The following is a 24,801-nucleotide window of genomic DNA, read 5'->3' as shown; positions in this document are numbered from 1 at the left end:
CGGGTGGCAGCAGAATGCTCAGAGGTATGAGGGTCCAAACTTTCACATTGTACCTATCTAGAGGAGTCAATGGGGAGGAGTCCCTAAAAAAGTTCTTTTGGTGAGGCCGTGAGGTCACTTCACATCCTAAGCTATAGCCCAAACATCTCTGCAAACTCTGCAGTCACCTGGAGCACGTGAATAGGTCAGAGGGAGCAATCACCTGTGGTGCAAGAGGACTTATTTATGTATTGATTGATTGATTGATTGAGATGGAGTTTCGCTCATTGCCCAGGCTGGAGTGCAGTGGCGCGATCTCACCTCACTGCAACCTCCACTCCCGGGTTCAACCAATTCTCCTGCCTGAGCCTCCCAAGTAGCTGGGATTACAGACATGTGCCATCATGCCTGGCTAATTTTGTATTTGTAGTAGAGATGGGGTTTCACCATGTTGGCCAGGCTGGTCTCGAACTGCCAACTTCAGGCAATTCTCCTGCCTCGGCCTCCCAAGGTGCTGGGATTATGGGCGTGAGCCACCACGCCTGGCCAGAACTCACCTTTTTAAAATTTAAATTTAAAGGAGCTCACATACCTCAGATAAAACTTTCTTTTCTTTTTACCACCTTCCCTCCTCCCCCTACATTGGTCTGGTGGGACTAGCAGGCAGAGATAGTAGGAATGGCTGAAAACCCAAGCTTGAAGAGTAATCTATGGGCATCAGAAAGTACCTGGGATATTTGAATTACTGAATTCAGAAGAGATGTACTTTTAATTTATGACAAGTTCTAGGATAGGACTATTGGAAAGGCTTGCCATTAAAGTCTTTTGAATTGAGAGAAGGTCGAAAAACTAAGACATCAGAATATTGACTGAGTGTCATTCTTGTGATGCTGACATCAGCAGGGATGATGGTCAGGGTTGAATTGGAGGGGAATATTGTGGATCAGGTGTTAACATCTTCAGTGACTGGGAGCAAGTGGGTTCACAGTTGAGGATGACAGAGCAGATGACAGGATCCTCAAAGGAATAGTAATTTAATGAGAGACTGGGCCAAAAGAAATGATTCCAGTCCTACCTCTTGACCCTGAAATATATAGCACATGTTGAATATAAACGATTTCCACTCAGAAGGATGTAAAGGAAGCATTGACCTGAAGAAAGAGCCAGGTTTCAGTTAAAACTAGGAGATAGAAGGTATAATCTAAAAAGAATGCAAAATATAGCAGTGTATATTGTGAAGCAAAAGCTCCAGAAGCAGTGGGAGTGAGGAGGAGGGCTGGGAATAAAGGGAGAGATAGTACAGAACATCATAGCAGTAGCTTGCTAACCTATGATGAACTGGAATGGGAAGTACCTTCTGGGTATTGGCTGAAGAAACAAGAGACAGTTGATTTAGTCTTGAAGGACTTGTGGACCTAACCTAATTACTCTTTAGCAGGGCATTGGTTGTATTAATGTAAATCAGAGCACATCCAGGAGGTGAAGTAATCTGAAGTCATTGAAGATAATGTAAAATATCATATGGAAAAATGGTCCCAATATATTAAGTGAAAAAAGTAATTTGCACAAATCATATGTGTAAGCATCCTTTTTTTGTAAAGAAAGAATTGATGGATGGGTAATGCTTTCCAGAATGTTTGAAATAAATTGATGAGCTGTCTAAAGATTTTGTAAAAGTTGCCCATGGAAGAAGGTGCTGAACCTTAAGTCATAAGACCATTGGTTTTTTGTTTTTGTTTTTGTTTTTTTTCCAACAAATACTGAGCACCTACCTTGTGCCAGATACCATGCTTTGCATGGAGATAACAGCAGTAAATAAAATAATGACCCTACTCTTATGGAGCCCATACCATTGGGGCAATAGGATATATATATATATAGTGTGTGTGTGTGTGTGTGTGTGTGTGTGTGTGTGTGTGTCTATGTGTCTGTGTGTGTGTATTGAGTGATACAAACAAAATAAAAACCATAAAGCAATAAGGTGACTGTGGAGTGATGGCTATTTCGGATGGAGTGGCTAAAGAAGACCTCTTTGAGGAGGTGACATTTAAATGAAGACGTGGATGAATGGAGAGAGCAAGCAAAGATCTGAAAGAAGGCATCCGACACAGGGTGAAACACATGCAAAGGCACAGAGGTAAGAATCGAGAATAGCAGCAGGTTTTTGGCCTGAGCCACTGGGTTGATTGAGAGAAGTGGGATTCAGAGGAAAAAAAAGAGTTCTGTTTTGGATAGTTTGAGATGCCCATTACACTTCCAAGTAAATATATCAAGTAGCAGTTGGGAATGTGAGTCTGGAACTCAGGGACAAGGTTGATATTGGAGCTCTTCATTTAGCCGTCATTAACATATAGATGTTATTAAATCCCATGAGAATGAATAGCATCACCTAGGATATGAGAGCAAAGGACTGAGCCCTGGGGCATTCTTTCATGTAAAAGGCAAGAAAGGAAGAGGATGTTGGTGATATGGAAGGAAAATCAGGAGATGTCTACTGAAATCACAAAAAATCAAAAAAGGAAATGGGAGGGGAAAGGTCCAGTAACATCGTTAGTTTCTCATCAGGTGCAGTCCATGGATGGACCATAAAATCAGGTTGTTTCTAGGCCATATGCTACTATTCTTGGACACCATATCAGACTGGCCTTTCTTGAGTTGGTAACGTGGAGTCAAGTCAAATCAGCAGAGGCTACATCCTCCTCTGGATTTTGTCTTGTTATCTTGCTAGTTCAGAGGCAAATGAAAGAGCTCTAGGAAGACTGAATTAATGCCACTCCAGCTTGGTCCAGATTACCTCCAGGATGGGACTGGCAGAGCAGATCAGATAAGCCTTTTGTTTATCTCTTCTCCATAATGAGGCTATTAAATTCAGCCTGTGTGCCTAGGTAACTCATGCGTACCGGCTCTGTGAAGTACAGAGGTAAGACAGGCCAATATAGTTAATACCTATGGCTAAAACATCGTCTGGGTTTTTCAAGGGATGGTACTTTATGGATATGGATAAGTTGTAGGTCCCTTTAAATTGTTTGACTACCACAGAGCCCCAGCAGGATCAGGCCAAGCTAATCAACTTTTATAGTCTCCTATCACATGTCTCCTTAGCAACCTAAAACACACTGCTCATAGAACACAGCTGATAAATACATTGCTCTTTTCTGACATTTAGTGTAAAATCCCATAGGAATTCATTTTTTATTTTGATTTATTGCATATATAATGCTTGTATTAAATTGGGTCATTTCTCAAGCTTTGCTTTTTGGAATAATCTTGGGTATACTGTTGCTTCTTAATTGCCAAATCATTTGGTTTTTCTTGATAGCAAAAGTACTGTCAGTAAACTTATTGAACAAAATTAGCTATGAGGTACAACTGAAATCGGAGCCCTGCTTACCACACACTTTCTGATTCTTCTGCCACAGTCTAATCTATGATTGAATGTGGCTCCTAGAGAGAGAAGTAGAATTTTTATGGTAACAGCATAATCATAAAGATAAGCATTTGTACTTGAGTAGATTAATTTGTTGGAGGAAAAGATAGCTCAGTTACAACTAATTATGCTATACTTTTAAAATAAAATGTAGTTGGTAACTGCAGCCTTCTTTTGCTCTTGCTTTAGTGTCACCTCTTACTTATCTTGATGGAAAGATTAAAGGTGTACTAGTCTGGGAAGTCAAGGGGCCTGGGTTAAAAACCACTTGGCTCTGCCACTCATTTGCTCTGTGACTCCATTCAGTTCACTTATACCTCTCTGGGCCTCAGTTTCCTCATCAATAAAATAAGAAAATTATTCCAGATTATGTTAAGACTCATTCCTCCATGGGTAGGCATTAGTAGTGTTTGCCAATATCCAGTTCTCTCCTTCTGGAGAGACATAACTGGATTCTGGCCAGTCAGATATAAGAAGTGTTTTGTCACTTGCATGCTATGGAAAGCCTGTGTACAGTTCTTCAGTCTGTTTTCCGGCCAAGACAATTGAGAAACCCACATTCTAGGCGATGGAACCACTGTCTGCCTGGACCTACTTTGAGTGTATAGGATGAGCATGAAGAATAATTGAATTGTATTAAGCCATTGGAATTCCGAAAGTAATTTGCTATTGTATAACTTATCCTAATATGTCAGATCTAAGTTTCTATAGTATGGTGGGTCATTATTTCCATGTTTTAAATTTTTTTTTACTATATTTCATAGTGATGAGTACTCTGAAAGAATTGGAAACCCACAGTTTTCTTTCAAATGATTGAATATGTTGGTACCTATTAAATCAGTCTTTAGATGAAACACAAATCCTTATTGTTGCTCTGGATTTCAGTTTGCATCTCTAAAAGGTTTATTTCTGATCTATTTTCTCTTTCCCAATTATTTTGGCTCTACTTTTTAATAGAGAAAGCAGCAGATTATTTTCTCACTCAGAATATCCTCCCCTTAGCTATTTTAAGCATGAAATTGGATAGAAAAGTGTAGATTTTCCATTGTTTGATTTTAAAAAACATTTAATGATCTATATATTAAGAGATGGATATAACCACAAGATTACCATGTATCTCAAAGGAAAGTTCAAACAAAGCTCATTCCTTGAGCATGAAGTAGGTCTGTCCTGCTCATAAGCAAAAATTTCCTAGAAGCAGTACTCCAGTCATAGGTTTACACCTTAAACAAAGAATGTGTTGATTGAATACAGAAATCATTGTTTTGAATGACAGATAACTGTATTGAAATATTGCCTTCATTCTGTGACAATAAAAGCTGCAAAAGAAAAATCTGCCAGAAAGGATTTGAATTTACAGATTTTCATACCATAGAAAATGTCATGACATTTCCATGCCTGAGACAGTAGTCAAATCTTGCCTGGGACTTGAGGGCAGGGCCAGCAACATAACTTGCCAGACCAGTGTAAAATGAAAATGTGGGGCCCCTTGTTCAGAAAGAAAGAAAAAGTGCAATTAAAGGTGCTAGAATACAAAGATTTTTTCTTTAAAAGGACATCAATAAAGCATGAAGGGTAATAGTAATATATGAATGATAAAAACTACAGATAGGAAAAAATTATATTTTGGGTATCATAATTTTATATAATAAAATAATACTTTATTAATGTGATAACTTGATTAACCTTAAGTTTTTCTGACTCACTTTTCTTCAAATTTATTTATTTATTTATTATTTTTTGAGATAGAGTTTCACTCTGTCACCCAGGCTTCAGTGGCACAATCTTGTCTCACTGCAACCTCCACCTCCTGGGTTCAAACAATTCCCTTGCCTCAGCCTCCCGAATAGCTGGGACTACAGGCACGAGCCACCACACCAAGTTAATTTTTGTATTTTTGTAGCGATGGGGTTTTTCACCATGTTGGCCAGGCTGGTCTCAAACTCCTGACATCAAGTGATCCACCCACCTCGGCTTCCCAAAGTGCTGGGATTACAGGCGTGCGCCACTGCACACACTGCATGAACCACTGGGCCCAGCCCAAATTCATTTATTAAGTCATCAGAATTTACAATTTTAACAATTTTAGGTGATATAATTAAAAGCAACATCAGTCACTCTTACCAAATGAGATTACAAAAATTTTTTGTAATTTTTTTATTATTATACTTTAAATTCTAGGGTACATGTGCACAACGTGCAGGTTTGTTACATATGTATACATGTGCCATGTTGGTGTGCTGCACCCATTAACTCATCATTTACATTAGGTATATCTCCTAATGCTATCCCTCCCCCCTCCTCCCACCCCACGACAGGCCCCAGTGTGTGATGTTCCCCTTCCGGTGTCCAAGTGTTCTCATTGTACAGTTCCCACTTAAGTGAGAACATGCGGTGTTTGGTTTTCTGCACTTGCGATAGTTTGCTCAGAATGGTGGTTTCCAGCTTCATCCATATCCTTACAAAGGACATGAACTCATCCTTTTTTGTGGCTGCATGGTATTCCATGGTGTATATGTGCCACATTTTCTTAATCCTGTCTATCATTGATGGACATTTGGGTTGGTTCCAAGTCTTTGCTATTGTAAATAGTGCCACAATAAACATACGTGTGCATGTGTCTTTATACTAGCATGATTTATAATTCTTTGGGTGTATACCCAGTAATGGGATTGCTGGGTCAAATGGTATTTCTAGTTCTGGATCCTTGAGGAATCACCACACTGTCTTCCACAATGGTTGAACTAGTTTACAGTCCCACCAACAGTGTAAGTCTTCCTATTTCTCCACATCCTCTCCAGCACCCGTTATTTCCTGACTTTTTAGTGATCGCTATTCTAATTGGTGTTAGATGATATCTCATTGTGGTTTTGATTTGCATTTCTCTGATGACCAGTGATGATGAGCATTTTTTCATGTGTCGGCTGCATAAATGTCTTCTTTGGACAAGTGTGTGTTCATATCCTTTGCCCACTTTTTGATAGGGTTGTTTGATTTTTTCATGTAAATTTGTTTAAGTTCTTTGTAGATTCTGTATATTAGCCCTTTGTCAGATGGGCAGATTGCAAAAATTTTCTCCCATTCTGTAGGTTGCCTGTTCACTCTGATGGTAGTTTCTTTTGCTGTGCAGAAGCTCTTTAGTTTAATTAGATCTCATTTGTCTATTTTGGCTTTTGTTGCCATTGCTTTTGGTGTTTTAGACATGAAGTCCTTGCCCATGCCTATGTCCTGAATGGTATTGTCTAGGTTTTCTTCCAGGGTTTTTACGGTTTTAGGTCTAACATTTAAGTCTTTAATCAATCTTGAATTAATTTTTGTATAAGGTGTAAGGAAGAGATCCAGTTTCAGCTTTCTACTTATGGCTAGCCTGTTTTCCCAGCATCATTTATTAAATAGGGAATCCTTTCCCCATTTCTTGTTTTTGCCAGGTTTGTCAAAGATCAGATGGTTGTAGATGTGTGGCATTATTTCTGAGGCCTCTGTTCTGTTCCATTGGTCTATATCTCTGTTTTGGTACCAGTACCATGCTGTTTTGGTTATTGTAGCTTTGTAGTATAGTTTGAAGTCAGGTAGCGTGATGCCTTCAGCTTTGTTCTTTTGGCTTAGGATTGTCTTAGCAATGCAGGCTCTTTTTTGGTTCCATGTGAACTTTAAAGTAGTTTTTTCCAATTCTGTGAAGAAAGTCATTGGTAGCTTGATGGGGATGGCATTGAATCTATAAATTACCTTGGGCAGTATGGCCATTTTCACAATATTGATTCTTCCTATCCATGAGCATGGAATGTTCTTCCATTTGTTTGTATCCTCTTTTATTTCATTGAGCAGTGGTTTGTAGTTCTCCTTGAAGAGGTCCTTCATGTCCCTTGTAAGTTGTATTCCTAGGTATTTTATTTTCTTTGTAGCAATTGTGAATGGGAGTTCATTTATGATTTGACTCTCTGTTTGTCCATTATTGCTGTATAGGAATGCTTGTGATTTTTGCACATTGATTTTGTATCCTGAGACTTTGCTGAAGTTGCTTACCAGCTTAGGGAGATTTTGGGCTGAGACGATGGGGTTTTCTAAATATACAATCAAGTCATCTGCAAACAGGGACAATTTGACTTCCTCTTTTCCTAATTGAATACCCTTTATTTCTTTCTCTGCCTGATTGCCCTAGCCAGAACTTCCAACGCTGTGTTGAATAGGAGTGGTGAGAGAAGGCATCCCTGTCTTGTGCCAGTTTTCAAAGGGAATGCTTCCAGTTTTTGCCCATTCAGTATGATATTGTCTGTGGGTTTGTCATAAATAGCTCTTATTATTTTGAGATACGTTCCATTAGTACCTAGTTTATTGAGAGTTTTTAGCCTGAAGGACTGTTGAATTTGTCAAGGACTTTTCTCCATCTGTTGAGATAATCTTGTGGTTTTTGTTTTTGGTTATGTTTTGTGATGGATTACGTTTATTGATTTGAGTATGTTGAACCATCCTTTGCATCCCAGGGATGAAGCCAACTTGATTGTGGTGGATAAGCTTTTTGATGTGCTGCTGAATTCAGTTTGCCAGTATTTTATTGAGGACTTTTGCATCGATGTTCATCAGGGATACTGGTCTAAAATTCTCTTTTTTTGTTGTGTCTCTGCCAGGCTTTGGTATCAGGATAATGCTGGCCTCATAAAATGAGTTAGGGAGTAGTCCCTCTTTTTCTATTCATTGGAATAGTTTCAGAAGGAATGGTACCAGCTCCTCTTTGTACTTCTGGTAGAATTCGGCTGTGAATCTGTCTGATCCTGGACTTTTTTTGGTTGGTAGGCTATTAATTATTGCCCCAATTTCAGAGCCTGTTATTGGTGTATTCAGGGATTCAGTTTCTTCTTGGTTTAGTCTTGGGAGGGTGTATGTGTCCAGGAATGTATCCATTTTTTCTAGATTTTCTAGTTTATTTGCATAGAGGTGTTTATAGTATTCTCTGATGGTAGTTTGTAGTTCTGTGGAATCGGTGGTGATATCCCCTTTATCATTTTTTATTGCATCTATTTGATTCTTCGCTCTTTTTTCTTTATTAGTCTTGCTAGTGGTCTATCAATTTTGTTTATCTTTTCAAAAAACCAGCTCCTGGATTCCTTGATTTTTTTAAGGGTTTGTGTCTCTATCTCCTTCAGTTCTGCTCTGATCTTAGTTATTTCTTACCTTCTGCTAGCTTTTGAATTTGTTTGCTCTTGCTTCTGTAGTTCTTTTAATTGTGATGTTAGAGTGTTGATTTTAGATCTTTCCTGTTTTCTCTTGTGGGCATTTAGTGCTATAAATTTCCCTCTACACACTGCTTTAAATGTGTCCCAGAGATTCTGGTACGTCATGTCTTTGTTCTCATTGGTTTCAAAGAACATCTTTATTTCTGCCTTCATTTCATTATGTACCCAGTAGTCATTCAGGAGCAGATTGTTCAGTTTCCATGTAGTTGTGCAATTTTGAGTGAGTTTCTTAACTCTGAGTTCTAATTTGATTGCACTGTGATCTGAGAGACAGTTTGTTGTGATTTCTGTTCTTGTACATTTGCTGAGGAGTGCTTTACTTCCAACTATGTGCTCAATTTTGGAATAAGTGTGATGCAGTGCTGAGAAGAATGTATATTCTGTTGATTTGGGGTGGAGAGTTCTGTAGACGTCTATTAGGTCCACTTGGTGCAGAGCTGAGTTAAAGTCCTGGATATCCTTGTTAACCTTCTGTCTTGTTGATCTGTCTAATATTGACAGTGGAGTGTTACAGTCTCCCAATATTATTTTTTGGGAGTCTAAGTCTCTTTGTCGGTCTCTAAGGACTTGCTTTATGAATCTGGGTGCTCCTATATTGGGTGCATATATATTTAAGATAGCTCTTCCTGTTGAATTGATCCCTTTACCATTATGTGATGGCCTTCTTTGTCTCTCTCTTTTTTTTTTTAATCTTTGTTGGTTTAAAATCTGTTTTATCAGAGACCAGGATTGCAACCCCTGCTTTTTTTTTTTTTTCTTTCCATTTGCTTGGTAGATCTTCCTCCATCCCTTTATTTTGAGCCTATGTGTGTCTCTGCACGTAAGATGGGTCTCCTGAATACAGCACACGGATGGGGCTTGACTCTTTATCCAATTTGCCAGTCTGTGTCTTTTAATTGTGGGCATTTAGCCCATTTACATTTAAAATTAATATTGTTATGTGTGAATTCAATCCTGTCATTATGATGTTAGCTGGTTATTTTGCTCATTAGTTGATGCAGTTTCTTCCTAGCATCGATGTTCTTTACAATTTGGCATGTTTTTGCAGTGGCTGGTACTGGTTGTTCCTTTCCATATTTACTGCTTCCTTCAGGAGCTCTTGTAAGGCAAGCCTGGTAGTGACAAAATCTCTCAGCATTTGCTTGTCTGTAAAGGATTTTATTTCTCCTTCACTTATGAACCTTAGTTTGGCTGGATATGAAATTCTGGGTTGAAAATTCTTTTCTTTAAGAATGTTGAATATTGGCCCCCACTCTCTTCTGGCTTGTAGAGTTTCTGCCGAGAGATCTGCTGTTAGTCTGATGGGCTTCCCTTTGTGGGTAACCCAACCTTTCTCTCTGACTGCCCCTTAACATTTTTTCCTTCATTTCAACTTTGGTAAATGTGACAAGTATGTGTCTTGGGGTTGCTCTTCTCGAGGAGAATCTTTGTGGTGTTCTCTGTATTTCCTGAAATTGAAGGTTGGTCTGCCTTGTTAGGTTGGGGAAGTTCTCCTGGATGATATCCTGAAGAGTGTTTTCCAGCTTGGTTCTAGTCTCCCCATCGCTTTCAGGTACACCAATCAAATGTAGATTTGGTCTTTTCACATATTCCCATATTTCTTGGAGGCTTTGTTCATTTCTTTTTACTCGTTTCTTCCCTAAACTTCTCACTTCATTTCATTCATTTGATCTTCAATCACTGATACCCTTTCTTCCACTTGATCGAATCGGCTGCTGAAGCTTCTGCATGCGTCACGTAGTTCTCCTGCCATGGTTTTCAGCTCCATCAGGTCATTTAAGGTCTTCTCTACACTGTTTATTCCAGTTAGCCATTCATCTAATCTTTTTTCAAGGTTTTTAGCTTCCTTGCAATGGGTTCGAACATCCTCCTTTTGCTCGGAGAAGTTTGTTATTACCAACCTTCTGAAGCCTGCTTCTGTCAAGTCATCAAAGTTATTCTCTGTCCAGCTTTGTTCCATTTCTGGCGAGGAGCTGTGATCCTTTGGAGGAGAAGAAGTGCTCTGGTTTTTTAGAATTTTCAGCTTTTCTGCTCTAGTTTCTCCCCATCTTTGTGGTTTTATCTACCCTTGGTCTCTGATGATGGTGACCTACAGATGGGGTTTTGGTGTGGATGTCCTTTTTGTTGATGTTGCTATTCCTTTCTGTTTTGTTAGTTTTCCTTCTAACAGGTCCCTCAGCTGCAGGTCTGTTAGAGTTTGCTGGAGGTCCACTCCAGACCCTGTTTGCCTGGGTATCACCAGCGCATGGCTGCAGAACAGCAAATATTGCAGAACTGCAATATTGCTGCCTGATCCTTCATCTGGGAGCTTCGTCTCAGAGGGGCACCCAGCTATATGAGGTATCAGTCGGCTCCTACTGGGAAGTGTCTCCCAGTTAGGCTACATGGGGGTCAGGGACCCTCTTGAGGAGGCAGTCTGTCCATTCTCACAGCTCAAACCCCATGCTGGGAGAACGACTGCTCTCTTCAGAGCTGTCAAGGATGTTTAAGTCTGCAGAAGTTCCTGCTGTCTTTTGTTCAGCTGTGACCTTCCTCCAGAGGTGAAGTCTACAGAGGCAGGCAGGCCTTGTTGAGCTGTGGCGGGCTCCACCCAGTTCAAGCTTCCCGGTTGCTTTGTTTACCTACTCAAGTCTCAGCAATGGCGGATGCCCCTACCCCTGCCAGGCTGCTGTCTCGCAGGTTGATCTCAGACTGCAGAGAGCAAGGCTCTGTGGGCTGGGACCCGCTGAGCCAGGTGTGGGATATAATCTCCTGGTGTGCCGTTTGCTAAGACTGTTGGAAAAGCACAGTATTTGGGTGGCAGTGTCCCGATTTTCCAGGTACTGTCAGTGACGGCTTCCCTTGGCTAGGAAAGGGAAATCCCCTGACCCCTTGCGCTTCCTGGGTGCAGCAATGCCCCGCCTTGCTTTGGCTCGCCCTCCGTGGGCTGCATCCACTGTCCAGCCAGTCCCAATGAGTTGAACCAGGTGCCGCAGCTAGAAATGCAGAAATCACCTGTCTTCTTTGTCAATCACGCTGGGGGATGCAGACTGGATCTGTTCCTATTTGGCCATCTTGGAACTGTTTCCCCCAATTTTTTGTAATTTTTAATTTTGAAAAGGATCTTTCTGTTGATGTAACTGACAGTGGAGCTGCTAAGAGTATTTTGTAGGCTGTGCCAACATTTGGATAGATTTCTAATAAAGTATTTCCAAATATGAATTTTAGTTTATATAGAGGTGATTATTTTTGGGAATCAGATTTTCTAAAAAGAATTAACTCTTCATACACATTCTTTTCATACATGTTGAAATTTAATTTTAAATACAAATCTATACAATGTAATTTTAATGTTTTCTCTAGCATGTCCTGTAATATATAGCGATCACACAAGAAACCAAAAATCACGTAATGATTTGTCTGTAATTCACAGTGCCTGTTTATGCTTTCTATGGCAGCATCTTCAATTACAAAGACAAACTAAATTTAAAAATTGTATTCCTCATTAATAATTGGTTCATTAGAAATTGCATATGAGAATAATGGGTGTTTTCCTGTCGAATACAACAATCCTTAATTTTTATTTCCAAGCCTGTGGATATTCACTTTGCAGTGTTGTAGCAGTTTTTAAAACCAGAGATTCTAAACTCTTTGAAGGACTCTAATATCTCTCTGATATGCTTTATTGTAATGTCCACGTGTATGTTTTTATTTTCTAATAATTTACTGGCATTTATAGCCTTAATGCTAGCAGTTCCTATCCCAGTTCTCAGGCCAGAAAGATGACATTTTTGCCACAGGAGTGGGCTTGGGAAACAGACAACCCAGCCTCCCACCATTGCTGCTTCTGCCATTGTCACCACCATTAATTTGGAGCTAGGTTCTGGCCCCAGCTACCCCTTAGGGCCCTATGTGGTACCCCAGATTGTTTTTGTTTGGTTGGTTGGTTGGGTTGTTTGTTTGTTTGTTTGTTTGCTTGCTCTATTGCCCAGGCTGGACTGCAGTGGCACAATCTCGGCTTACTGCCGCCTCCACTTCCCAGGTTCAAGCGATTCTCCTGCCTTAGCCTCCTGAATAGCTGGGACTACAGGCACATGCCACCATGCCCACCTAATTTTTATATTTTTGGTAGAGACAGAGTTTCACCATGTTGTCCAGGCTGGTCTCGAACTCCTGACCTCAAGTGATCCACCCACCTTGGCCTCCCAAACTGCTGGGATTACAGGTGTGAGCCACCTCACCCGGCCCCCAGACTGTTTCTTTACCTCTAAGCTGCTCCACACTTACCCTTTCTGATAAGAATGCTGGACACAAGGCAGTCTTTCTTTGGAGGGATGTCTTTATAGATTTAGAATCTTTTCCCAAACTTCTAGAGAAAGTGGAAGGGGGTTAACAGGAAGGAACTAACATTTATTCAGTGCCTATTATGTATTATCAATTAATTCATTTAATCCTCACTGGAGTTTTGCTAGCCCCTTACACATGAAAAGACTGAACTGAGAGACTGAATAACTTTCCCAATATTACACAGCTTGCAAATGGTAGAACAGAGATTTGAACCAAGTCTGTCTGTCTGTGAAGATTTCAACAGGCAGCTTTAGTGTCCTGGATGAGAGTGCTGAAGACAAACCACCTGGGTTCAATTCTAGACTCTTTCTGTTAGATGAGTTACTTCCCTGAGCTTTAATTTCTGCATGGCATGTTTATAATGGAGATGAGAGTAGCACAGTACCTACTTCATAGGGTTCTTTAGAGGGTTATAAGAAGGTTAAATATTTGTAGTGTTAGGAACAGTGCCTGACAGTAAGCCTACAGTAAATGTCACTGTTAATATCATTACTGTTATCATGACTCCTCTTCCCACTCTACAACCTCTCTTCATAAGTTATAAAGGAATGTTAGAGGTCAGCAGAAGAGAAGAGCTTAAGGACAGGCAGCAGGGCCTAGGTTCTTCAAGTCCTTCTGGTGTTTACCTTCACAAAAGCTCCCCTAAGCAGCATCTTACACACAGTGTGGTCTGTGATCTGATTCTTGCCCTGGACAGCCCATTTCTGCTGGGCTTGGATTCTCATTTTCTAATAATCTGATCCTTTCCTGTCTGGGTTATATGTCTTACAGGTATGAGACATCTTTGTTGGATTTGGTTCAGTCTCTGAGCCCAAACTCTGCTCCCAAACCTCAGCGCTGTCCCTCCAAAGAAGCTGGGGCCTGGAATCATGGTACTTTCCGACTCAGTCTTCCAAAATCGACCTGGAAGAAGATGGGGATGCACAGAAGCCCTGAAGAGCTGGAGGAGAATCAGATTCTGGAAGATATATTTTTCATTTGACATATTGCAAAATTTTCTTAGGAAATTTGTGGGTTTCCCCACATACCGATCTAGCATTTTAAATTATTTCATTGCAAAGTAATTGTGTCTCTCCTTTCACAGGGACCTATCTCACTAGCATCCTGTTATGTATTGAATATAGAAATCATTCTAACAACCCAGGGTGTTTTCCATCAGACCAGGCATTCGATAACACACTAAGGGGGTAGGAATGGAAGATGGTATCTGTTTTATGCTAAACAGATTAGAAAATTAACATAGGATACTTTCTGTGTGGTGGAAACCATTGCATATTCAGCCTCATTTCAAGAGTGTTTCCTTCTCATACTTCTGCTAGAAAAGGCTGACTCACTTTTATGTACAAAAAAAACCCTCTCCATCGAAAGATCCCTCTAAAAGTAACCCCTTTGAAACATAAGCAGTTTCAGAAAGGCAAACCCTCACATCTTTCTCATCCTGTTCTGTCACTACTACATCTCCATAAGTGGTCCTTTAATTCTGAAGTTGGAGTTGGTGCCCCTGCCATCACAAACAACACTGACGGCCAATTGTGAGTCCGTCTCAGTAGCCATCAGCCTGGCAGCTGCCCATCCCATAACCAAAGAGCTCAATGGGCTAGAGGGTGAGACCCAGCCAATCCTTGGGAGCAAGCAGCACTAAATCATGTCAGGGAGTGATTAGCCCTGGGGAAATTCAGTGGAGGCACAAACCTGAAGCACTCTTCTACCAGTGTTCAGATGACGACCCCTCCAATATTCCAGAATGAATAAGAACAATCAATCTCTAGGTATTTTTGTTAACTCAAGTGTTCAGCTTATTCACCCCACCTCCCACCCCCCATCACACGCGCTCCTGTGAACTTCCCATAGTGTGTCTAGGGAAAATGCCACTAGAGAGAGAGTGACACCAGCTGCTGCAAGCTGATGGGCTTCCTCTGGCCCTCCCTTTTCCTCCATGAGGATTAAAGGATACAAGCTGACCAGGCCCCACAAGTGCTCTGCTCATGGCCCCAAAGAACCATCTCAACTTGCCAGAGTATGTTCCACCACTGGGCCTCGTTTTGACCCAGAGAAAGCCTATGGAAGTTATGCAGTGCAGACCTCATCCTATCTGCTGTCTTTTCTCCCACAGAGCTCTTGAGATGGGTCCTTCAGCTTGCAGTGGTCCCTAGTAGCCTCTCAAGCTAATGGGGATGTTGAGCGTGGTTTAGCCAGAGTTCAAAACTCTCCAGTCATTGAAAGCAAGGGGAGAGTGTGTTCCCAGATGTGTATTACTTGGGAATTTTATTTGATCTGGAGGGTGTGACTTTTTTTCTCTCCTTTTTACCAACCCCAACTTAAACTGGGAGCAAGACTTTGTTAGTCAGTGTTGGTAGACAAAGTCAGACCACCCAGGGCAGCCTGCATGCAATGAGTCTGTGTGGCTTCCCTGAATTATTATTTTAATTGAAACTAGATTATTTCAATCTAGAAAAGCCTTGCTAAGCAGCCTCCTTGTCCAGATAGCTCCAAAGCTCATGTCTCTTCATGCTAAGCCTGGTGCTGTCACCTCTACCCAGCCTTCTTTCGCTTGGGTTTTTTAATTCTTTGGAGGAGAAAAGAATGGAGCCCACCAATATTATATTTTTCTTCTGAAATAAACATAAAGTCAGGACTAACTAGTTGTAGTCATTCCCTTAAAAAGTTGGAAAATCATTACAGATCAAAATTTCTTTATAAAATTCACCTCTGAGAGTAACCAAATCAGTTTGATCCCAAATCATAAAGCCTTTGGAGTGTGGAGCTTTCTGTGGTATGGCAGAAATGGGTGGATGGCAAACTAAGAGTCCTCAGCCATTTTTTCAGTTAAAATTAGGTTTCCAGAACTTTCTTTTCCTTGCCCCCTGTGTCATGACTAGCTTAAGTATACCTGACTCCCATAGACTACTCCCATGCCCACAGTCACCCATTCCGGACTCCAGTGTCCTTAAAACTCTGGAGTGAGAAGATGCCAGAGGATCAAGAAAAGGATCACAGTTTCTTTAAGAAGCTTGTTTGCCTTTGGAAAATAATAAACATAGTCTAAACTAAAGGCTTTTTGGGGATCACAGCCACAGAGTGAAGTTTAATTGCTTCTTTGCCTCTCCATGAATGGCCAATTTGGAAAAGCAGAGATGGACTTTCAGCAAAGTATCAGCCAATACATTTTTCACATGCCAAACTCCTCACCAGTTGCCTTTTTCTAACTTGTGGACATTTTGTTGGTGTTGGTGCAAGGGCAATAGGATGTAAATTTGTATATAATCTAATGTCTTCATTATTAATTGAATAGTACCTGTTAACATTTTAATCGATTTAAATTTATTTTGAAATATATGCATACATATGAATGAAATGTTGTAGAGCCTCAAAGCTGTTGCAGACTATCCCAAGAGAAAGGATCTGGCACAAAGGAATCTGCCTTTCCTCCCTGTCAGGTCCCCCACCCTTGACTGGTTGGGATTTGCTCATCCAGCCTCTAGACACTTCCCCAAAGCAAGACGGGACACATGCCGAGGGTGTTGCGGATAATGCCACAGCATTGCCCACCCTGCTGCCCACCTCCTAAGAAGGAAAACCAATCAATGTTTACAAAATGGAAAAGGACACAGCATGTCCTTTGAACGCCCTAAGTAAGGCCCACAGTGCTTGATGTAGAGAACCAAAGTGAATCACAGAAAAGCTTTTGCTGACAGTCCGCTTTCCAGGAGGCAAACTTGTGTTTATTCAAACCTGATCCTCATGATGGGGACTTTTCTAGAGCACCCCAAATGTCATGGGGTGGGAGGGACTCTTTCTTCTCCCTCAGAGCCACTGTTCACTTGTCTCTGCTTCTGGCACCAAGTTCACAATAGAGATCTGCTGGCCAGAGAATCAGGGGAGAGGAGAGGCCTGATGGGGCAGAGAGATGGAGGCTGTGGCGGACTCTTTCCAACTCACAATTTATCCTCAGCTCAGAGTGTATTTTGAATGTTGGCAAATGTTTATGTACGTATGAGATTTTAAGTTAATAAATCATCTCTATGGTTATTTTCCCCATATGGGTTTGATATTGAATTGTCCCTTGAACATCCCTCATCAGATCAGTGAGGCATAGCTTGAAAGCTAGTGCAGAGCTGCAGGTTATCAAAATGTTATTTTCCTCAGTACTTGTTAAAACAGCAGGAGCCTGTGGTCGACTGAGAGAAAGGAAATGGTTTGTCACATCCCAGTAGGTTTTTCTGCTGTGGCCCCTGCTTACTCACATCATGTGGACACCAAGCTGCCTCTAGATTGTGTGCTTGTTGGAACAGAACAATCTATGTGCACCTCTAAGTCTCTTCTCTGTGCCTAGCCCCATAGCTGCTCAGCAAGAAGAAATATCACAGCACTTTAAGACAAGAAAAATGGCCCTGCCTAGTTGCCTTTAGTTGCTGGAAGAATGTATGTGAGGGCTTCAGTGCCTAAAATGTTCAATTCTGAGATCACACCTGTGGATTCAACTAAGACAGAGACAAAGCCAGGCTGGCACCTGCGCCTGAATAAGGAGACTTCACACCTGCCCCTCCAAGGCACAGGTAGCAGGAACAGAATCATTACTGAAACAGCTCCCAAACTGAAAATGAAAATTGCTCATAGATTACTGGCAACACCATTTGGGTGTTTAGGAATCTGGAGACCCAGTCTGGAAATGAAGGGACTTCAATCAACTGTAAGATCCCCTGTAATTTGAAAAAAATACCCTGTGAATAGCCCAGACTTTCATCTGACTTTCTCATCCCTTCTTTCCACTATTGTGGTTCTCTCTTTCCTTTTACAACAAGACTTCTAAAGGGAGCAGTCTTGGATTCATTGCCCCTTAATACCTCACAAACTGGCTTTCACCCAAGCCCAGTTTAAAGAGGTGAGTCAAAGTCAAGTTTTTACTCTTGACTTTTCAGCACTCCTGGCCAATCAGCAACCAAAGCCCATAGACACTACTTCCTTTTTTTACTTTTTTTTTTTGGTAATAGCCTTATAAGATTTATTCAAATACTGTACAGTCTACCTATTTAAAGTGTACAGTTCAGTGGTCTTTGTATATTCAGAGTTGCCACCATCACCACAATCAATTTTAGAAAATCAATTTTCATCACCCCAAAGAGAAACCCATACCCTTTAGCAGTCACCCTCCATACTGCCAGCCTTAGGCAACCATTGACTTGCTGTGTCTATACATTTGCATATCTATCTGGACACATCATATTAATGAAATCATATTCTATGTGGTCTTCTGTGACCAGCTTCTTTCACAGCATATTGTTTTCAAGGTTCATCCATGCTGTCACATATACATGGTTCCTTTTGATTGCCAAATTAATACGGTATCATATGAATATATGACATTTTTGTTTATACATTCATCAGTTGATGGATGTTTGGGTTGTTCCCCATTTTGTTATTGTTGTTGTTGTTATGATGAAGAATGCGGCTATGAAGATCCATGCAAAACTTTGTTTTTGTTTTTGTTTTTGTTTTTTTTGAGACGGAGTTTCGCTCTTGTTGCCCAGGGTGGAGTGCAATGGCGCAATCTCAGCTCACCGCAACCTCCACACCTCCACCTCCCAGGTTCAAGCAATTCTCCTGCCTCAGCCTCCCCAGTAGCTGGGATTACAGGCATGCACCACCACATCCAGCTAATTTTGTATTTTTAGTAGAGACGGGGTTTCTCCGTGTTGGTCAGGCTGGTCTCAAGCTCCTGACCACAGATGATCCGCCCACCTCGGCCTCTCACAGTGCTGGGATTACAGGCGTGAGCCACCGCGCCTGGGCCCATTCAAAACTTTTTTGTATGGACACTCCCTTAAACTAAAGCCTAATCCAGAGCAAAGCCCTGACTTTCTTCAATTCTCTGAAGGCTGAGAGAGATGAGGAAGTTAAGAGACCATCTCCATTAGATGAGGAATTTGTAGATGAAAAGCTTGCAGCTAGCAGAGGTTTAAGGAAAGAGACCATCTCCATAATATAAAAGTATAATGTGAAACAGCAAGTGCTGATGTAGAAGCTATGGCAAGTTATTTATCCAGAAGATCTACCTAGGATCATTGATGAATGTAGCTCCACTAAACAATGCATTTTCAATGTAAATGAAACAACCTTCTGTTGGATGAAGATGCCATTGAGGACTTCCATAACTAGAGAGGAGAAGTCAATGCCTGGCTTCAAAGCATCAAAGGACAGACTGACTCTCTTGTTAGGGGCTAATGTAGTTAGTGACTTTAAGTTAAAGCCATTGCTCATTTACCATTCTGGAAATCCGAGGGCTCTTCAGAATGATGCTAAATCTACTCTGCCCGTGCTCTATAAAAGGAACAACAAAGCTTGTATAGCAGCACATCTGTTTACAGCATGGTTTACTGAATATTTTAAGCATACTGTTGAGGCCTACTGCTCAGATTAAAAGATTTCTTTCAAAATATGACTGTTGTTACAATATACTTGGTCACCCAAGAGCTTTGATGAAGACTTACAAGATGAATGTTGTTTTCATGCCTCCTAACACAACATCTATTCTGCAGCCCATGGATCAAGGAGTAATTTCAACTTTCCACATCTTATTGTTTGAGAAATACATTTTTGAGGCTATTGCTACCATAGATAATGATTTATCTGATGGATTTCTGCCAAGTAAATTGAAAACCTTCTGGAAAGGATTCACCATCCTAGGTGCCATTAAGAACATCTGTGATTCATGGGAGGAGGTCAAAATATCAAGATTAACAGGAGTTTGGAAGAAGTTGATTCTAATCCTCATGGATGACTTTGAGGGATTCAAGACTTTAATGAAGGAGGTCACTGCAGATGTGGTGGAAATAGCAAGAGAACTAGAATTAGAAGTGAAGCTAAAGATATGACTGAATTGCTGCAATCTCATGATAAAACTTGAACGGATGAGGAGCTGGTTCTTCTGGATGAGCAAAGAAAGTGGTTTCTTGAGATGGAATCTACTTCTGGTGAAGATGCTATGAACATAATTGAAATGACAACAAAGGACTTAGAATATTATATAAATTTAATAAAGCAGCATCAGGGTTTGAGGGAATTGATTCCAATTTTGAAAGATGTTCTACAGTGGGTAAAATGCTATCCAGTAGCATCACATGCTGCAGATAAATTTTCCTGAGAGGAAGGGTCAATTATGTGCCAAACTTCATTGTTGTCTTATTTTAAGAAATTGCTACAACCACACTGATCAGCAACCCACACTGATCAGTCAGTAGCCATCAACATCAAGGCAAGACCCTCCATGAGCCAAAAAAGATTACAACCCCCAGCCGGGCATGGTGGCTCATGCTTGTAATCCCAGCACTTTGAGAGGCCAAGGCAGGTGGATCACCTGAGGTCAGGAGTTCAAGACCAGCCTGGCCAACATGGCGAAACCCCGTCTCTACTAAAAAATACAAAAATCAGCTGGGTGCGGTGGCAGGCACCTGTAATCCCAGCTACTCAGGAGGCTGAGGCAGGAGAATCTCTTGAACCCAGGAGGCAGAAGTTGCAGTGAGCTGAGATTGCACCATTGCACTCCAGCCTAGGAGAGAGAGCAAGATTCCATCTCAGAAAAAAAAAGATTACAACCCACTGAAGGCTCAGATGATCCTTAGCAATGAAGTATTTTAAGTTAATATGTGTTGATTGTTTTTAGTCACAATTCAGTTGCACACTACAGTGGACTACAGTTGCGTGAACATAACTTTTATATGCACTGGGAAACAAAAAATTTGTGTGACTTCCTTTGTTGTGATATATGCTTTATAGTGGCAATCTGGAACTAGCCCCACAATATCTCTGAGGTATGCCTGTATGTCTTTGTGGGGTCATGACCTGGAAGTGATAGAATTAGGAAAGAAGGATGAACACCCAGACCCTGTGGGAGGAGGAGAGGAATCCAGAATGTTGAGCATGTAGAGTGGAGGCCGGTGGGTGCCAGGCAAGCATCGAAAACTCCTGAAGCACTTAACTGTGCGCCAGATCCTCAGCTGGGCCCTGTGCAACATCTTATTCAGTCCTTATGAGATGAAGCCTTTTTTCATAGTTTTCAAAATTATCCCATTATATGGGTTATTCTTGTAAGGTACATCATATCCTTTATGTAATGAGGCCAGGTATACATCTATGCACACCTAAAACTTGAGGGTGATTTTTTGCACCAATAATGAATATGAAGTTTAGCAAAACTTGCCAAGGTCACCAACTAGAAATAGAATTCAAACTCAGAAAGTAGGGTAGGAGGGTCATTTTTCACTTCTTCCCCTCTCTTTCCTATTTCTAGTCAATGTTCAAGAAGTATCAAGTCCGTCCGAGCGCGGTGGCTTACACTTGTAATCCCAGACTTTGGGAGGCTGAGGCGGCCAGATCATGAGGTCAGGAGATCGAGACCATCCTGGCTAACGCAGTGAAATCCCGTCTCTGTATTTTGTATTTGTAAAAATACAAAAACCTGGGCATGGTGGCACGTGCCTGTAGTCCTGGCTACTCAGGAGGCTGAGGCAGGAGAATCACTTGAACCCGGGAGGCAGAGGTTGCAGTGAGCCAAGATCGTGCCACTGCACTCCAGCCTGGGTGAGAGAGCAAGACTCCATCTCAAAAAAAAAAAAAAAAAAATATCAAGTTCACTTCCTGTTTTTAAACTTACCCACTTCTCTCTTATCTTTGCTGATGCTTCTCTAGTACAACAGTTTCTTTATTGGTCTTCCTGCCGGATGGCCTGGATTCATCCTAGAACATTTGACTCTCTCTGCCTCACTCATCTTTAAATGGGGATCACAGCAGAACCTACCTCATGAAGTTATTGTGAAGGTTAAATGCACTAACGCAGGTAGAGTGTTCAGCATAGGATATAATAAGCACTCAGTAAGTGTAACCTATTATTCTCCATAAAGCTACCCATATCATGTCACACCCTGGCCTAAAGCATTAGTTAGTTTCCCACTGCCCTCTGTGTTTGTACTTCTGCCCAAGGGTGTTGGTGATATGGCCCACTGCAGCCTTTAGACTTCCAGCCCTCTTTTCCTACTCTATTCCTCTTAACTTCCATGCTTCAGCCACCCTGAGCTTCCGGTAGTTCCTAAAGGCACTGTAATATCCTTTTCCTGACCTTAGGAGCTTTATCTGCCCTCTGTACATGTTTTATCACAATTCTTACTGTGCTGGAATGGCCTGTTTACTTTTGCGATTTCTCCTTCAGTCTGTAAGCCCCAGGATGGCCAGAAAAAGATCATTCTTACTCATCACTAATTCCTCAGATTTCAGCATGGCTCCTGGCACGTTATAGGCTCCCAAACATTATTTATCGAATAGGTGGATGGGTAGGCACATAGGAGGGAGGAAGAAAATATAACAATTCTGTGACCCCAAAGTCCGGTACCCTTTGGACTACTCCTGCCTGCCTTCTTGCAGCTCTCTAAAGAAAGTAGAAAGTAGGGGCCATACTCAGAGGACTGGTGGGGCTGGGAGATACCTCCATTGCTCCCTCTTCAGTCCCATCTCCACATTCACTAGCATTTTCTTTCTTACAAATCTAAGATTTGTAACTTTGCTGCTTAAAAATCCACAAGTCCGCCACTGCTTACAGGAAACGAGTGTACCCCTTAGAGTGGCACATCGGAACTCTCAGCCTCTTACCCTCCCTTCTCCCCTCTGCAGCTCACAGCCCTTGGCCGTCTCCCAAGGACACACTGCTGTTTCCTGCCTATGTGACTTTTCCAGGTCCCTCTCTCTCGGGTGAATCTTTCCAGACCTAGCTCAGTTATCACTTCCATGGAAGTTTCCTAATCTCTGCGGCATCAGTATATACTCTTGGTTCCCATAGAACTCTGTAGAGCCTTTGTTATAGCCCACCTCAATCTGTCCCATATTGCTGTGTGCACTGTTTGTCTACCCTATTAGAATGTAAAGTGTTCAAAGAGAACATATATTCACTTTGGAGAACCCAACCTTACCACTTGTGAGCTGTGTAGATTTCGGCAAGTTGCCTATATTCTCTAAGCCTTGTGTATAATAATGCATAAAAATATTTGTTAAGATGAGAAGTGACCATTTCTACCTTACAGGTTTGGTGCCTGGAATGCTGATGTAGACCTGGAAACTAGCCCAGATGAAAACAAGAATGATGAGGCCACAGTGTCCATGAAAGTAGGGTAAGGCAGGGTGTCCAGTGGAGCCAGAGGGAGTGCAGAGAGGGAGGTCCTTGGAACACGGAGGAACCAGAAGGCCCAGGAGTAGGAAGCAGTGTTGGTGTTTGTAAGAAAGTAGAAGAGGTGGTTGGCCAGAGGACAGGCCCTGTTCGAGATCTAACCAGGACATCAGAGCTGGCCTCTCCCTCCCTTCTTCCTTGCAGGCCAAAGTCAAGCAGCCCTAACTGACACCTCCTGGCACCAGCACACAAACAATGGCCCATGGCCTGACTTCTGCCAGGATGCCCTAGGCCCGTGCCCTTCACCTGTTCTGCACCTATAAGATTGGTGTTTGCCCTCCTTGATTCTTCCAGGTGCTGCCCCACCCTGTTCTTCTCCCCATTCTTTAAGTGCTGAGATTGGCCAGTCCCGTGCTGAGATGAGGGAGCCGGAGGAAGGGAGACTGACTCTCACTCCTCACTGCTGTCCATTGGGATGGGATGAACTTCACAGCTCCAGTTTCCTGTGTTCTCCTCTCAGCTGCAGGTGATTTAAGCTTGTTGGATTTATATAACATTGGGAAATGGTAAACTGTGTAAATTTGCTATGTTTTCCAGGGACCGTTATTTATGGAAGGGCATTTTTAACTCAAGTGCTAGAAGTGTTAAATCATTATAATAAATTCATGCTATTCAGACTTTCTTACATTGTAATAAATTTTTTCTAAGCATGAATGAGAAGATCCATGATTCTTCTAATATACCATTATGTATTTCTTCTCAAAATGACACAGCTTACTACAAGTTGGAGAATAATAGAATGAGATTTACTGTGTTGGAGGGAAAAAAAAGCAGTTGAGCAGCGATGAGTCTGAGAAAGGACTTGGGAGCAGTGATCACAAGCAGAACTTCTCCCTGCCTCTCTGCTTGCTTCTTAGCCAGATGGAAGGAACAGGCATTGAGTGGTTGCATCCTCTCAATCTCCCACCTGAGCTTAGGGACAGCCTTTGTGCATAGAAATGGGGCATCCTAGTGGCCTTCTGCGCTGTCCTGTCCAGGGGCAGGTGTGGGAGTGGGGCTCTGTTGGAAAGAGAAGCTGTCTTTCCACATGGTATCAAAGCCCTGCCAGGAACATCAGTCTGGGCAGAGAGCTGCGCTGCATATAGCACCCTCTCCTCACCTCAGTCTTCACCTGAGAGCTCACCTGGATCCGAAGATTCATAGCTTCCACCAGATTCTCAAAGGGATCTGTGATCCAAAAAAAATTCAGGAATCACTGGTCTTGGGTGAATTCTGAAGCGTTTTCTGACTGTCCACTATGTGCTAGCCAAAGTTCAGCAACATAGCTCCAGACTTCCAGCAGAGGACAGGGCAGTAAGGCAGAAGGTCAAGTTGAGCTGCAATTAAGAGTTCCCTGAGGTCAGTGCAGTCACAGAGCCCTGAGCAGTAACCACTGGATCAGGGTCTTCCATCAGAATTTTCCCAAGTGGAGGAGCACTGTGTTCAAAGCCATGGAGAAAAGAACCCCAAGGTAGTAAGCTCATGGACAGCCTTGAATGCTAGGCTTGGTGTTTAAACTTGGAGGAGCAGCAAGGCTCATGCTTGCATAGGCCCATGAGACCTGCACAGACTGCAATCCTTGGCAGCAGTTTACTTAGTGTTCCGTCAGAGGCTTAGGTTTAAGTTCTTTCTCTGTAGCTGTGTGACAT

The 24,801-nt window shown here is 41.8% G+C and overlaps 1 protein-coding gene across 8 annotated transcripts in view; it reads left to right on the top strand.

Annotated features, from left to right (window-relative positions):
* The window catches only part of KIAA1328 (KIAA1328 ortholog), a 402,048-nt gene extending 385,047 nt beyond the window's left edge, over positions 1–17,001 (top strand). For all 8 annotated transcript variants that reach the window (XM_033177894.1, XM_033177892.1, XM_033177900.1 and 5 more), the window contains one exon: positions 13,735–17,001. In XM_033177894.1, the coding sequence (XP_033033785.1) occupies positions 13,735–13,945 (211 nt within the window). In that variant the 3' untranslated portion in view covers positions 13,946–17,001. The remainder of the gene's footprint in view (positions 1–13,734) is intronic.
* Positions 17,002–24,801: the final 7,800 nt, after the last annotated feature.

This window comes from Trachypithecus francoisi, unplaced genomic scaffold (assembly GCF_009764315.1).
Source record: "Trachypithecus francoisi isolate TF-2019V2 unplaced genomic scaffold, Tfra_2.0 Lachesis_group19, whole genome shotgun sequence".
In the NCBI taxonomy this organism is placed as follows: domain Eukaryota; kingdom Metazoa; phylum Chordata; class Mammalia; order Primates; family Cercopithecidae; genus Trachypithecus; species Trachypithecus francoisi.
The sequence above is the reverse complement of the archived record's forward strand: the minus strand, read 5'-3'. Positions and strand labels throughout refer to the sequence as shown.